Genomic DNA, 16,955 nt, shown 5'->3' with positions numbered 1-16,955 from the left:
CGCAGCTCCAAAGTCAACAGATTTATTTCCTTTAGCACTGAAGTTGTTCACAGTAACATCACAAGGGAATACATTGCCAGTGGTTATCCTGCTCAGTAGTAGCGCTCCGTGCTCCGAGTCCATTCTGTGTGCTCTGGATTCCCCCAGTAGAAAAAGAGGAAAGCGAACAATGAAAGGTATTGCTTTAATTTTTCTCTCTGATAACCCAACGCCCACCGAGCTGGTGAGCGACCCGATCGCCAGAGAGGTCCCTCTTTGAGAGAATGAGTAAGGAGGATGCATTGCACGGTTACTGTGTGGACACAGTAATCAAAAAGAGGGGCGAGGGAAAGAGGACGGCGAAAGAAAAAGAAAAAGCTTACAAAAGAAATCAGAAGGCAAATTAAAAACAAAAGCACGTAAAGAACATAAATACATAAATAAGTGTGGAGAGAAAAAGGGAGCGGGAGAACAATTCCAACGACGACATGCAAAGAAAAGACGAATGCTGAACATGCAAACAACCGTACGAGGTCAAAGCTATGAGTAGGAATCCCCTTGGTTTTTTAAATAAGCTTGTCAGTAAACTTGGCTTATTTACAGAATGAGTGTTTTGGTGAGATCTGAGTCTTCATACAGACGGAGGGGACGAGGAGCCGACAATTATCAACAAAGGGTTTGTTCCTCTCAAAGAGGCTACGTCTACATTCTTAAATTACGGTAAATCATTTTCCAAACGTATATTACAAGTTTCTCTCGTCGAAAGCCGGGAAAAAGGAACAAAACGCTCACAAACGTCTTCGAGATTTCTGGGTGATCAAATAACTTAAACATGACAAAAATATCCTTAAATAATTTGACGTTAAGAAACATTCTCTACATCTTTCATATAAATAACGGAGAATAAATTAATAACCCAAAAAAGAAATGACAAAATACAATAAAGTACAAAAATATACACAGCAGTTCAATATTGTAAAAAATTATAATGAAAATTAAAAATGCGCTGACGTGATGTAACTGAATCCAAAGAGTCACTTCTCAAAAGTGCAAAAAGGAAAAGGAGACGTTTCATTGATCGGCCTGGTCACAGCAGACGGGCGGATAATTCACCAATAGTGTTCTACAAACTTTACTGAGTGAGTCGCTGGTGAAGGTCAGAGAACATGCTAACATTATTATACAGTATTCAGTTAGTTAGAGCTTATTCAAAAGATGTATTCATTCACTCGACTCTCGTTACCGACTGCAAACCAGTTTAAACTCCAGCAGAAGTTACAGGAGTCATCTGTAAGACACGGCCAGAATCAGAAGGTTGCTCCAAAACTACGGCGAGCAGCAGAACCGCTAACCACTGCTAACTATAGTTAGCTGTAGCAATTAGCTGCCGTTAGCAAGGAGCTCAGTTAGCCGAGGAGCTAAGTGGCCCTACTAGCTGACTGGAGTAATGAAACCGTGTAATTATATTGACAGAAGCATTTGGAAAGTCTAGAAGAGCCGCAACATTCAATAACTCAAATTCTATATAAATTAGCCGGCTCGGTTGGTGGGAATCTCTAGTGCGCACGAATAATGTGACACACGGAAGATCGGGATTGTTTTGTAGCCTGGAAGTTGAACATTTTTGACTTATATGAGAACGAATGAGGCTCCACCTTAAGTACTGAGTCCAGGTTCTAATGTAACATCCTCAGACCGAGCTCACAGGCCTTTCGAGGTATCACGAGACGGGACAAGCAGGGGCTAGTTTTGTTAGCATGCTAACATCTTGCACAACAATATTAGTTAATTTGTTTAAGTTCTGGCCGTATCTTACCAGATGTCAACACAGAGCTAACAGACTACGATGGCGTCCTACATTTTGGGTTCTCCAGCTCTACGTTCCCTCAGAGTTCATCAACAAAACCTTGTGTGTCCAAAAAAATGTATGAAAAAACAGATTTATTTCAGCCTCGTGAGTGAATCGACTCCTTGCGACGATTCCATTGGAATGAATTCATTTCTCCAGGAAAGTGTTTTGAGCTGCTGGTGTGACCAGGCCTGCACGGGAATACAAAACAAAATATGGCAACACAACTCTAAAATGTCACGACTACACTTTTTGTACATACGGAACATTATTTAATCTGTACAACAGAATAGATCATTCATTTATGTAATATCACCTCCACCCCCCCCATCATACTTTTATGGGCAGCCTTCGAACTGCCTGAACCGTTTTACAGAAACGTCACAGAGCGAGCTCGAAAAATCCTGCCGTTCACAAAGAAAGACGACAATAAAAAGAATTACAATCCAGCCAGCGTTCGTCCGTCTGCCCTTCCTCCACCGCTCGTGCTTCCTGTTTGTCAGCGTGTGCAAGTCATTACATCCCGCGAAGAAGTCGTGTTTGTGTAGAGGACTACATACAGTGTGTGTGTTTATGTACATGTGGGAGGAATAGAAGAGAGAAAAGAGTCGAGGGGAAGTGTGTGTAGATTGACAAACATCACTGTCTTAAGGCTTTTTTTTCTTTTTACAACTCTTCTGAGATGCGTCTGTTTGGTCTGGTGGGGAGAGGTGGACTCTACTGATGCGGCCGGAGAGAGGACTGGAAGGGGCGGGGAGGGGGGTGAGGTGAGGCGGGGGAGGGACAGGGACGGGTCCTCTGTCTTTTCTTCAGTTTCGGACTCTCGTGGTGGTGGCGGGCCGCGAGCGGGCCGCTGTCTCGAGGAGCCGCCGAGGTTAATAGTTATTATGGATGATCCCTGGTGGCAGAGACAAGTCAAGCCATCATCACACATGTGAGGAGGACACACACCCACTGAAAGACCCCCGAGGACACAGAGGGACACAAGGTAGGGACAACAAAGCTACATTTGCTACTTATTGTAAAATACTGATCAACTTTTAAACTGAAATAGCCATTCCCAGTATACAGTACAAAAGTTATAGGCAAAAAGTAGATTTCTTTTTTTGTTCTCACTCCTAACTAAAGGGTAAAGTTAGCAGCTCTCCTCTGTCGTTCTCTTGTTTAATGACCTGATAACTGCTTTGCGTCTAGTCATGCACAGCTACCGCTCCTTAAGGTTGTTCCTGTGTCCTGTTGCTGGCGGCCATCTTTGTTTTGTCTTTGCCGGGGGGGCATTTAGAGTCATTGGGCGGGGGCTGGTTGGGCTTGCTGCTGGGGGCATGCTTGGCGGGGGAGCTAGGCGTGGCGGGGGCGCCAGGGGAGTGGGACGCTTGGATGTTCTTCTCGTCTGAAAAAAGCTGTTTAATTACGTCAAAGAAGTTACTCAACGGGCTGCCTACACAGATGGGAAGAAAAGAAAAAACAAAGAGAGAGAGAGAGAGAACAAACAACAGATGAGCAATGAGGTTAACGTGAGGAGAAGAAGAGGAGGAGGAGGAGGTGATGGAGGGATGAGAGGAGGAGTGGAGGCGGAGGAAAGGAGACTCGTCAGCCGGGGGGGGGGAAGGGGAAATGGTTTCAGGGTTGTTGAGGCCAGAGGAGGAGTTGGCACCAAGAGGAGCCAATAAAGTGAAGTAACGTCTCATCTCCAACAGAGAGATCAGTATTTCTGTGGGTGTCAGTGTTGGCTTCAGAGTCTCAGTTTCCTCTGCTGGGTGGAGAGCTAACGGGAGCACTGGAAGACACCACAGACTGCTACAAGTCAAACAAGCTTTTCACTGAGAATTACTTCTAATTTAGTGACTTTATTATCGTCACAAGTACAGAAATAAGCACATTTTACTACAGATGATACTCGTATGAAGTACACTATCACTACTGGATACTCGCACCATCTTTGCTCCGAAGACAGTTCAGTCTGTAAAGAACTACAGTGGCTGTTTGTCATGAAAACTACAACCTGTTGTGATAATTTGGGTCTTTTGATGTTGGGCTGTATGAGGTACTCACGTCTAGTCAGTGTGATACCTGCAGCAGCTGACGTCAGCTCTGTACCGCTCAACTGAACCTGCAGCAACACGCCAACAAAAATACATATATCTGTTTAGGTGTACTCTATGTTTTGAACATGTTTTAGCCTTTTCCACATTTGTGTGTAGGAGTACAGATGTTGTCAGGTTGAGGGTCTGCAGTGCCAGAGGAAAGGGCTGCAAAGATATTCAAAACAAAGCGTACACTTCAACAGATTTATATTTTAGGTGTGCCTTCTTTCAGGTGAGTAAAACACGTCTTGCTGCTGGTTGAGCAGCAGACATCTGTTTCCTGAGAGCTGATGGTCAAACCTCATAGAGCCCAGCATCAGAGGACCCTCAACCATCACTTAACAAATTCACAAAAAATTGAGCAGGAAGAGAATTAACCTTCGATCACTTTATTCTAGGGGTGGTTATTGGCAAGAACCTCACGATACGATACGTATCACGATATCACGATATTGCGATATAAATAAAGATGAAAACACATGTACCTGTATATGTACATCAGATGATATTGATCAGAGGACAAACTGAGTCAAAACTATTTCATTCAAAACAGCCTCTCCATTTTATTATACCCATGAAATTTCCGGGCAGTAATATTCTCTTTGTCCAGCTCGTTGTTCTTGCTATCTCTCTTAACTTTGAAGCCAAAGTGCTTCCAAACGTCAACTTTAAATTGCGGAGGCGTTGTTAACTTGCCATCTATTTTGCAAAGACCTCAGCCACTCTCTCTACTACAGAAATACACCCGCCGCACAGCAGAGTCGCTCTTCGGCGATATATCGATATTTGGAGTTGAAAAATCGATATTGTATTGGGCGGCAAAGTATCGCGATATATTGCCGTATCGTTATTTTTGCCCACCCCTACTTTATTCTGTTGTGATCAGTTTACACTTTATTAATAATGCAGAGATGCGTTCACGTCATCTGTATTTCAGAGTTCATGCTCTCTCTTCTCAGTTTCTCTACACTGATGTTTTCTCTGTATGAACGTCTTCCACAGCGCCCGTTAACTCTCCATCATATCAACATCCATCACAACAACATCCAACATCCACCCGTTAGACAGGTTAAGTGTTTAAAACAGTCGTGAGTGGATTAAAACGTGCGACAGTACAGCACAGTGCACACATTAATACACAATCATCGCCAAGGTTAGTCTTCCAACAGTGTGTCCCTCAGTGATTACACTTCCTGTTTGTTTGGTTGCTGATGAATATTCGTCTGTTGTTGTGATAACTTACCATCGGACCTCGTTAACAGTGACATGTGATCTGTGGTGTCTGATTCTGTGTTCCAGTGATTTCAAATATGGAAAGTTCATGAGGACGACGGGGGACGACCCACTGTCAAGCTTCACCATGCAAAGGGTTACTCAGGTTTAGAGCTTCACACACACACACACACACACACACACACACACACACACACACACACACTCTGAAATATATCCATCTTATTGAGTCATTTCTGTTAATCTGCCTTCAGTGAAATAACAACAGGACAACTAACAACTAAATCAACCTTTTTAATATCATATATTTATTTGTATTCATGTATTTATGTATTGATTACTGTCCTGCTGTGTAAGAGTTCAATCAATTAATTATCTGAACTCTTGACAATCAATTAATTATCTGAACTCTTGACAATCAATTAATTATCTTATTTTCATAAAAACGTCCTTTTTTAAACAAGAATGTAAAACTATTCCAGATTGTTGATCTCCAGTGTGAAAACATGTTGTATTTCTTTGTCCTGTGAAATGATTTTGGTCTTTGAATTTGAAGGAAATTATTCACCACATTCATAAATTCTGTGGGACAAATCAGTTCATTAATAAGGGGTGCCCTGATTGATCAGCCACTGATCGTTATTGGCCGATATTCTAAATAGTTTGTTGGGTGGTCTTTAAAAAGGCTGATCGGAGTCACAGAAGGGTCATTCTGCACCAACTCTCAGTTTTTATTATGCCACTGAGAACTTTGACATTAAAGTAAAGAAATGTCCTTTTGATCGGTGATCAGTATCGGCTGATCTCAGAGCAGCATTAAGATCAATCGATGATCAACATATAGGAGAGTTGCAGCGATCTCCTCTATGAATCAGTCTTCTCAGCACACGGTGGATTTACAGGCTTTTTCTGCTGCTTTTGATTAAATTTACTAAATTCATTAAAGCCAGAGGATCCTATCTTTGACGCAGGAGCTTTTCTCTAGCGCTAACTTTAATGTGCATGTTGTTCTTTTTGTCCTACACCTTGTTGCTGTATGCTGTAATAACCACTGCAGCCTTGAGCGTGTTGAGGCTGCAGTTTTGCAGAATATTCTTAAATAAAACAGTAGAACTACATGTTTTTCACATTTAAATGACTTGTTAAGTTGAACATATGTTTTTGCAGCTCACACTCTCTCTCTCACACGTGTTAGTGCACACAGGGCGTGTTGGTGACAGGCCTCCACAACGTTGCCAGCGTGAGTTAAAAGCCAGAGTTAAGGTGTTTTTGCCGGGAGCTCCCGGTCGCTCTGGGTCTTACCACGCTTGGAGGATTTACTGGGCAAAGAGGCTGAGCGCTGAGAGCCATCTGAGAGCAGAGGACAGTGTCAGAAACACCAACCGTCTCACTGAGGCCCAGTGCTTCTTCATCATCATCATCATCATCAGCAGCAGCTGCACACTGGCTAAAACACTTCACTTCTTCTCAGTACCAGTTTAAAGGATAAATAACTGCAGACACGGTGAATGTTCAGCTCATTTCTGTCTCGCTTAAAATTAAATTGTTGTTTTTGGTTGTTATTTTTTGTGATCATTTGCAGCTGGAGGTGTTACTCTTATGTTTGCTGTGTTTCAGTCAGTTCAAAGTCTCACAAATGTTTATCTCCAGCGGCGCTGCTCAAATCCAGAGAGAACAGCTGGAGTCACATCAGATTCTGATCCGATCCGACAGGACGAGAGCTCAGAGATGATTTTTGAACTTGTGGGATTAAAAAGGTGATTTATCTTCCGGAGGTGACCTCCACTGTCGGTTGGAGCTGGAGGGGATATGGACTTTGCTTCATAAAAGTTACGTTACAGAGAGGAGAAGGACAAAGAAACGGCAGAAATTAAATAATATACATCTAACCTGTCAAAACTGATGGCAACTGAAAGCAACATTTGGGTCGGCTTTGGTCCAGAATCAGTGAATGTTAATGATCATTTTAATCACTGAAATCTGGCCTGTGACCAGGAGACGGGCGTGCTGGACAAAGAAACAGAAGCTTTTTATTTGTTTTTGCTACTTGGCAGCTTTTCTTTGTGTTAATAGCACAAAAGACTCCACAGATATTCAGACAGGAGACTTTGGTAAGCTGAACATTCACTGCACAGACATCTCCCTTTAAAATCCATCTGCTGCTGCATCCACACAAGTACGAGCCAACACTCACTCACTCACACACACACAGACCATCAGGTTCATATGTCTGTGGAGCTGCTAAGTGTTTAGTGAAGTTCATCAAACACATGCAGATTATCTGCTTCTGAGGCGAAGAGATCAGCAAACACAATCACAAACTCTGCGCTTGTTTGCTCGCTCGCTGCGACATACAGTAATAAACAGGAATATTCAGCATGCTTCATTTTAGTGTTTCGGTGGCAAACACACAATTGTGTGCGAATGGCAGCTCACCCAGAACCATCGGCACACAAAGAGTTTGGCGACCCGGCTCGTGTTCAGCCCTGGCCGGTACCGAGCCCAGAGGCCGGTCGGCCCGGCAGTGTGTGCATGGTTCTGGGTGGGCGTTTCATTCAGCATGCGGGTCATTCAGTCCATCAGAGTGAAGCTGTGGATGACAGAAGCAGGTGGCATGGAGAGGCAGGCCAGATAGATAGATAGATGAGAGATAGATAGATCGATAGACTGATTGATTGATTGATTGATTGATAGATGTGGGTTATTGGCACATCTACACGGTGGAGGGTGACTCATTGTGCATACAGTGCCTGATAACAGTTCCCATCTGTGGCAGTGGCTGGGTGGACTGGTCCTACTGGGTCAGTGTGCTGAAGTGACAGTTTGGAGCTTCGATCCAGATAACCAGCGGCTCACAGAACAAAAGTGAACAGTAACAGTTACATCACAAACTCATCGTAATTCAGATGATATCTTATTTTCTCTCAGTCTCTTTTTTCTATATTAAACAATAATTGAAACCCTCAAGAAAAAATATATAAATAAATAAAACGCTGAGAAAATATCAAAGCACATTAGTGTCTCTATAAAACCTAATTCTTGTTGAAGTTTATAAAGAAGTTCGGGGACATTATCGGGGTTTGACATCTTTCATGTGATGTCTGAAATACATTTTATTAATTCTATATTTTTAACCTTTTATTTAGAAATGACTCATTGTTAAATTGAGCTGTACATTAGTTTTTTTAACAATACCTCACAGTGATTGTTAAACTGCAAATCTCCAGCAGTATTCACAAAGATGTTTTATAACTCCGGTACCTTCCCCTTTGCATAATAGTTAACTATAAAATTTAACCTTACGATTGTTTATGAACAGTCATTCATGTCACTAGTACTGTTGGAGCTATTTGGTTACTTGTTTGTTATTGATAATGTTTGATTAGTATAGTTTTATTTTGATTCAATTCATGACATTATTTTCTATTACTAGTAATTTGAGGTAAATATTAATATTTTGTTTAGCTTATTTAGTTTTTGTTTCTGGGTAGCACTGGGCACCAGAGATTATATCGGTATGAATGCAGGTGGAGGACCAGAATGCACCTGGGTGGGCACATGGTTTTTTACCAGCGCAAGAGAGGCACGCAGGAAACAAGACTTGTTTATTTTATTATTTTGCTTGCTTGTTTTTGGGAAAATAAATCATGATGAAGAAAATAAGAGCTTTGACTGGACGTTATGACTTGCCTGCGTACGATTCACCCCCATGGTGCCAAAGTGGTCCTTTTTGATTTTGATAAGTTTTAGTTAAGTTAGTTAGTTATTATCCTTTATTATTTTAACTACCAATATTTTATCACTGTCTTATTCAAGTGTGTCTTTTTTATATCCTACATTGTGTCGATCACTTGTGAGCACTTTGAATTGCATTTGATTTGTTTGAAAGGTACTTAAAGGTAAATAAAGTTTGATTGAATAAGGGAAAGTTCACTTTGTGAAAATCTGTTCTTTAAATTCTGAGTTTATCACTGAGGTCAAAGATGGTTTTAAACTGTTAGACTCTGTTAGATTAAGAGATGTTTTTTGTCCTCATGAGGGGCTCAGAATATCAGAAATCATCTGAATTGAATGCGGTCCAGTAAAATACCATCAATAACGACTGTTTGACCTCAATGATAAAGGATGTAGCTGAATTTATACCTACGTCAGACTTGGAGGCAACACTGGTGGATCTATTGTCCAGTTAATTAAAATGATCTCACTTTACTTTATTAAAGCGAATAAGACTTCAGGGCTGAAAAATACAGAAATGATTTAGCGATTAAGTGTTTTACAGAACATTTGCTGTTTTACTTTTGTTTTGGAGCCAGTGTCTGTCTGAGACCAGAGGTCGCTGCTAATCTATGTAAAACAATCCAAACTATCTGATGTGTGAGGATGGGTTGTAGTTACTCTACTTCACCACCAGAGGGGACCATTATCAAGTAAATAACCACAGACACACCAACAGGAGAACTACAGCGTCACACTAACAAACAGAACTAAGGAGGACGACTGGAGAACACACACTCTTTCTTTTCTTCCATATTTTTATAATCCGTCCATCTATCTATAGGCAGCCCAAAACATCCAATCACATCCAAGAGGACCTCAAAGGTTTGTGTGTTTGTGTTTCACTTCTCACTTCAAGTATGAATATGTTCTGAAATCTTTGTCACTTCTCTGCCTCTTTTCAGTTAAACAACAGCTGAATGCACAAATCTAACAGCTAATCACACGTGTTCAGTTGTAAACATCCGTTTTCCTGATTGATCCGACTGTTGGCCTGTGTGTGTTTCTGCTGAGTCAGACGTCAGATGAGAGCCGAGCGGCCGGCTGTTGAGGATAAATTACAGTTTGACGCACAGCTACTGAGTAATCAGTCCTGTAAATGCACATCTAGAGCTCATTGAATAAGTTTACCATCTACTGTATGTGTGTGTATGTGTGTGTGTGTGTGCTTGTGTGCACGCCATGGTATGTGGCAGGGGCATGCACGTGGAGATGCCGTGTGCTAAAAGCAGTTTGCCGAGCTGAGCTGAGCCGAGCGGGTCCGAGCCAAGGTGGGCCGCAAGTGTGGCTGTGCTGTGAGGATGCCGGGAGGGAAGGAGGGAGGCTGTGAGGACGTGGAGGAGGAGGAGGAGGGCTGGAGGGTGTAGGCGTGGTCAGGGACGGGTGGCGAGGGACTTCACTTACCAGATATCTGCGGCTGGACGCCGGGCTGGTCGTTGGAGCTGAGCAGCTGGGCCTGGATGGTCTCAACCACACGCTTGAAACGTCGGCTGGGACCTGATGAGGAACAAACGGAGCCTCGTTAGGTTTATTACAGGTGACTGAAAGCTGTTTACAGGTAAAGGTTATGTAACACGGCTATAATTAATGATCATGATGAGCTTGAGGGACGCTCGCCACAATAAATCTCTCTGCAACAATTTCATCAATTATTGTAGACTTTTATAACATCCATCCGAGCAGAACGTTACAAACTCAGTCGGCTGAGACTCCAGACGTTTTCTGCTGGATGTTGAACTTTAACAACATTGAAAACAGGGACTGAGTGAGTGCTCGTCTCATTTATTATTGAGGTTAATAAACATCTCATGTCATTGAACTTTGTGTTTACATTGATGTGATTCAGACTCGTGTTGGAAGTGTCACACTGACTGACTCCTGGCTTCTCAGCTCTGATCAGATGTGGATTCAGCACATTTTCTGATGCTCGAAAAGATGCAACATTCATGATGAGGCCGTGTTCAGGGAGGATTCAGGATCCTCGACACTTCTGTGCTTCAACTCACTCGTGATCTACACTGAATTCTGTTCATTTATTTATGTTTTTTACAGACTCCCAACTCATCACGCTGCACGGCTAAAAGGAGGTGGACACCCAAACAATGCGGCCACATGTGATGAGACGACATGGAACCTGGGATTGTGACACCCTGGCTGTTAATCTGCTGCTCTAACAGCCTCCACCCGTCTGTGTTCAGTCCTTCTTCCAGGAGCTCAAGTTGCTGCAGGGATTTCCTTCCATTCAGACACTGTAGTGACACTTTTCCTGCGTCACTGTTTCACACATCACTCTTTAACTTCACCGTGTTCCTTAACATCATGTAGAAAACAAACCTATGAAAACATATTTTAGAGTGTAAATGACCGATGGGTGCAAACATTTTGAGATCAGCTCGGCCAGGAGCCGCACGTGTGCTGTGATGGCTGGAACATAATCCTTTAGGGAAATGTTTACCGTCACTAAAACTGGTTGTTTTTGCAGTTTACAGGCTGAAGTGTCTAACAACATTTCCCAAAGGAGCCCTACAGAAATCGGCCATTTTGTTAAAGAGTAAAATCCTTTTTGTTAACCAGAAACAGCTGCTGTGTCGCCATCGCACATAAACCAGACTCCATTCACAGAAATGGTCATTTTATTACTGTCAAACACGCTTAATTCAAACACAACAGGAAGAAAGTAAATCTGACAAAAAGTCTTCTACTGTTCCAACAATCAATAACTCTAGATCGAACTCAACTCTCCGCAGTAGATATGAAAATATTCTGTTGCTACGCCTGTTTCCCTGCTGATTCTCTGGTGTACTGACGCTTTGTTTTCATCAAACCACAACTGATCACACAACCAAGTTCTATTTTGTTTTGGTTGAATTTGAGTATTTAGTGTATTTTACGTGAATTCATGTTACAGTTTTCAAACAGCCCAAAGTGACATTTTAAGACACAACAGTCCAAAAGTAGAATATATTCATAAAACAGACACAAAGTCATAAAAACAGGAAATGTTTATTAAATGTATGTCTATCAACTCATTGACTGAATGGAACCGAGATCTTAAACATTTTCACCAAACTTCACCAGACTTTTTTTCCTTTAGAGCTGCAGATCAACAGATCAACACTCACTGGTCTGTGATCAAACATGTGTTGCACTGTGTGCCGTTTACCTGACAGCAGGGTGAAGGTGACGGAGTAGATGCCGTTGTCCTTGGTGGCGCTGGTGCTCTCGGTGTAGGTGATGTCCACCTGGAATTTCACCGGTTTCTGGAAAACCGTGGGACCGGCTGTGGACTTGTACTCCGCCCTGAAGCTGGTCTGAGAGATGACGCTGTGGCTCAGACTGGGGATCTGAGAGGAAGCAGACTCTGAGTCAGCAGAAACACAGACAAACAACTTCTGCACCACTAGAGATGGCAGCATGGACGTGAGAGGAAGAGACAGGAGCAGACGGAGACGGTGTGTTGGATGTTTTACATCTGAACACATCACAGTGTTGTGCAGCGTCAGCGTCGAGCTCAACGCTGACGATGAGACGTGAACGGACAGCAGCCTGCTGCACTGGATGCTGCGGTGCACATGGAAACACACAAACCGACTGAACACACACCTAAACACTGAAGTTACAGAACATATTCTCTTATAATTTAAGGAATAGTTCTAGATACTTTTTCTATTGTACTGCAGTGGGTTAGGGTCACTGAAGTTACATAAATAATGCACTGAGCTCGTTCTCATGCCTTAATCTAAACAAACTCCCAGTGTAGGTCTGGAATGGTCGTCATGTAGTTTTGGGAACGATTCATCAGGAAATAAAGAACAATCAATGGATGGATGTTGGAAGCAAAGAGGAGACTCACGGAGAGGAAGGCGTGGACGATGTCTGCCTTTATAGAGCTGAGAGGTTTGTCTCTGATCACAATGAAGATCTGCTCCTCCTTCTCCAGGTTGATGAAGTTACCGAACCACGACTTCTTAGCCAGTCTGAAGGGACGAAGACAGACCGAGATCACGACTGGTTTCAAAACATTAGCTCGACTTGTTCACACCAGTATACGTCTGACAACTTGTTTTATTTGGACAAAAACTGGCAAAACATGGACAGAAGTTGGAGCCATTACTTTTTTTGCATGTTTCTGGATTATACATGGACAATATATTATTATTTTATTATATTCTATTGACACGAGGGAGAAACTGGACAGTAACGGAAAATTATGGATTTTCTGTAGCGTGGTGAGGTGTTCGGCATAACTCACTCTGGAGAAGAGTCTGGAGTTAGACTGGACATGTCCTCCTGGGTGGGAACTGTGGATATTAAAGTTCACAGAGTTACATCGGTGAGATTTGACTTATTCGATATTTCTTACATAAACCTCTGATCAATACTGACTTCCTGCTGTCTTCACGTGCTCATAAAGATGACGCTGTCTGACTTGTTTTTCCACTGAGCATTATTTCCGATTATAAAAACATAACCCGTCTGGTAAAAGAGATTATCTGGTCTCACTGCGGCTCTGTTCAGTTTGTCTGGAGGGACTGTGTGGCTCTATCACAGCAACTACAGGAAAACGACTTAAACCAAACCATAAAAATGGTGAATTTTCCACTTCCTGTAATGAGATAGTTATCTTGTGTGTGACATGGCTGCAGGCGGCTGTTTGTCACGATGAGGCTGCAGCAGGTGAACCGTTAAATACTTCCATTAGGAACACAGAGACGATTCGTTCCCCTGAGCTACAGGACTGCTGCATAAACACTCTCTGCTGAATCAATAAGAGTGAGATAATATCCTAAAGATCTGATCTAAATAAATCATAAACTCCCGCCCACCCTCCCCGCCTCCCGCTCCTCCCCCTCCCCACCTTGCATTTTCCTGCGGTGGAAGCGTGGCGAGCCCAGGAAGCTGTTCTTGATGGAGTTGAGGCGTGTCCTCCAGGGCATGCCTCCAATGGAGGGGCTGGGCGGCGGCGTCGGGCTGGGCGTGCCGGTCGGGCTGTCCTTGGGCGTGTGCACCGGGGTGCCTTTAGGGGTGGGGAGAGGGCTCCCTCTGGGGGAGGGGTGGGGGGTAACCTGCGTGATGGGGACAGATTTGCCGTTGTGGTCAGGGTGGAGGTGGTGGCGACGGCGGGGCGACATAGGAGGCACAGGGGAAAGGGGGATGGAGAGCTTCGGGGGGACGGTGAGGGGTGGGTGGCGTCTCACCCGCGGGCTGTTGGGGATGCAGGGAGCCAGAGACTGGCAGGGCGTGGAGGGCTCAGATTTGGGGGTGGTGGGGGTCTGGGCTGTGTGGGGAAGAGGGTTGGACCTGGTGGTCTGAAGGGGCTTCTCTGACACTTTGGGCTTGGCGGGGAGGGTCTGCGTGCGGGGGTGCATGAGGGGAGACCCCATCTTTGGATGGTAGGAGTTGGGCGTGCGCGGGCCCACCCCGTTAAGGCGGACCTCGGGGGAGTGGGTGGGACTGCAGTTGGGGGACTGACACAGGTCTGGGGACTGGGGCGGGATGAAAAACCGCCGGTGTGGCTGCGATTGGTCATGCATCGTTATACATGACAGCAGAGGCAGCCAATGAGAGAGCGAGGCCAGGGGAGCACCGCGGCCCGATAAAGGTTCATTCCCATTTAAGAAAAAGAAAAAAAAAGCACACCAGGAAATAAAAAAGGAGCGTGGCAGATGGGTTGAGAGGTGGAGCAGGCAGCAAGTGGTGAGAGTGCAAGAAAGAAAGAAAAAAGAACATGCGATTAGCACAGTGATTAGCCAATCAGGAGGCAGCAGTGGAGCATTCATGACGCATTAACAGCAGGATGCACCGAGATCAAAACCGCTCGACCAAAAACTTCATTCAGATTAGTTCTGCTTCAACAGGCTTCACACGCTCCGGTGTGAAACGTTTCATTTCTAAATCACAGTTTTTATTTTTCATGAACAACAAGACTATTATAAAAACAAAATGGTGCGTGCACAGTGTTTTGTGTCACTGTGAGTATTTGAATGACTCATTCATGCAAATTATAGATGTCAAGTCTATTTTCTATAAATATTGTCAGACTAATGTGATTATTCTGGTTTCGATCAAACCAATTCTGTGAACAGCAGCAAAACCCTTCAGTGCTGAATTCACCAACAAATCTTATTTCATGATTTTAACTTTTCAGAATGACAGAATAATCAGCTACACATTGTTCAGATTCTCTTTAAATTACATTTTTCACTGATGATTATAGTCCGAGACCTCGGTGCATCCCTCATTACCAGCAAGTGACCCAGCTTGAAAGCTAACAGGTTTAGCTTCACCCTTCACCTGGGAAAGCAGCCAGAGGTCATGCACAGTGCTGATGCACAATGCTGTGGGATGAATGAGCAGATCACTGATCAGACAGTGTGAAGACTCAGCAGAGCAGACCTGAGGTCAGCTGTCAGTCTCTTCTCATAACAGCGTCAGAAAAGCACATGAGGTGAAACTCACTCTTGTTTCAATTCAGGGGAAAGGTGTGTGACAGTCTGGCACACGTTCTTATTTCTTTAACATAATGGACCTCATGCAAGAACCACTCATACAAACAGATTGTCTTCCTAATGGAACCTACCAACCATCTTTATTTTATTCCATTTGGTACAAACTAAATAGACAAACGGTCACGGTACAGTCAGCGTTCGTCTACTAGAAGATACAACGTGATAACATCGCTGCTTTTTTAGTTTAACAGAATGTGAGTAAATATCACTTTTGACATTATGATGTTTCTGTATTCTGTTGGACAGGTATCTACTGAAGTTAGCATGCCTACCAGCTAACTCAGCTAACTAAAGCTAATGTGCTAGCCATGTTTTCCCCTGATCACCCAGCTCCCAGTCCAAACCGCTGGCTGTACACCTAACTGAGCTAACTAGCTAAAGGGAGCTAGTCAGCAGCAGTTAGTGGGTATTACAGTGATATGCTGCTCTCTTCTTTTTTCTTACATTTTGCACCTTTACGGTGCAAAATATTAACCACAACTTCCCCTGATTTGACCCCACTAGGACAAAATGGCTGCCTTCCAATAGAATATGGATTTTAAACATGTTTGCAAAGTAAACAAACATAGAAATAAATATGATAAATAAATATTATGTTTATATCTCCTCTTTTCTTTGGTTTTATTATCTGCAAAGAACTTTGGACCAACTTTCTTGTGCGTAAATATAAAGTTAATTTTATCTCTTACTGTGACGTGCATCATCATGGTTCGTCATTTTACAGAGAGGGTTGACAACTTACTGTCTTCTTTTATTATTAGTATTCAGCCGTTGCTACTCCGGGTCTTTACATTCTGAACATCCTCTGTTGAACAGGACTTTAATAATTTCTCCTTTCTAGCACTGTGATGACTCAGCATTGGTAGCTGTAGTGATATTTTTCTTAATTTTCAGATTCTTTAACTACTGACTCTGCTTTCATCTGCCGATCAACAGCAGGAGCTCGAGCTCCAACTTTTTACTCTCGAATGACATTTTTGTAAATAAAAACTGCCCACAAATTGAACCAGAACCCTGTGAGTGTGTGAGTGCATTAAAATGAAAACAAGTCCAGTGCACTCTCTTTTTAAACACTTTGAAAACAAACTTTGATGCATTTCAGCACCAGGCTCGGGCTTTCTGACTTCCTGAAAAATGCTTGATACCAAAACACATAGAAGTTTGTTTTGAAGGTCCAACACGATCGTGCTGTTACAGTAAAAGGCACTTCAACAGTTTAAAAGAGAGCAACTTGGAGTTTTCTCGTGATTTGTTTGTCAAAACAAACTCAATATGAGTCTTAAAAGCGGTCCATCATGAACATGCTACATTCATCGAGTTAAACAGAGTGAGTTTGTGCAAGTTTGATGAATATGACTTGTAATAGTTGTCAAGAAAACCTTTAGAAAGAAGTTTAGAAAATGTTCTTGCATGAGACCTGATGACTTTTATTCATTACTCTGGAAACACTTCATAATTCAACAAATGAGCAGATAAGGAGAATGTGCCTCGAGGAATAAAGCAATGACATTCATTATAAAGCAAAAT

General features: G+C 43.0%; 1 protein-coding gene across 14 annotated transcripts in view; it reads right to left on the bottom strand.

The window, feature by feature from the left end:
• Positions 1 to 6: 6 nt before the first annotated feature.
• LOC115580514 (serine/threonine-protein kinase BRSK2-like) overlaps positions 7 to 16,955 on the bottom strand; it is a 208,374-nt gene continuing 191,425 nt past the window's right edge. For 5 of the 14 annotated variants that reach the window (XM_030414979.1, XM_030414985.1, XM_030414981.1 and 2 more), the window contains 7 exons: positions 13,778 to 14,435; positions 13,172 to 13,220; positions 12,773 to 12,896; positions 12,083 to 12,263; positions 10,324 to 10,416; positions 6,448 to 6,495; positions 7 to 3,266 (listed from right to left, as the gene is read on the bottom strand). In XM_030414979.1, coding sequence (XP_030270839.1) covers positions 3,043 to 3,266; positions 6,448 to 6,495; positions 10,324 to 10,416; positions 12,083 to 12,263; positions 12,773 to 12,896; positions 13,172 to 13,220; positions 13,778 to 14,435 — 1,377 coding nt within the window. In that variant the 3' untranslated portion in view covers positions 7 to 3,042. The remainder of the gene's footprint in view (positions 3,267 to 6,447; positions 6,496 to 10,323; positions 10,417 to 12,082; positions 12,264 to 12,772; positions 12,897 to 13,171; positions 13,221 to 13,777; positions 14,436 to 16,955) is intronic. The other 9 variants (XM_030414989.1, XM_030414991.1, XM_030414990.1 and 6 more) reach the window with 5 other exon arrangements.

The sequence above is a fragment of the Sparus aurata genome, chromosome 4, assembly GCF_900880675.1.
Source record: "Sparus aurata chromosome 4, fSpaAur1.1, whole genome shotgun sequence".
Lineage (NCBI taxonomy): Eukaryota > Metazoa > Chordata > Actinopteri > Spariformes > Sparidae > Sparus > Sparus aurata.
The sequence above is the reverse complement of the archived record's forward strand: the minus strand, read 5'-3'. Positions and strand labels throughout refer to the sequence as shown.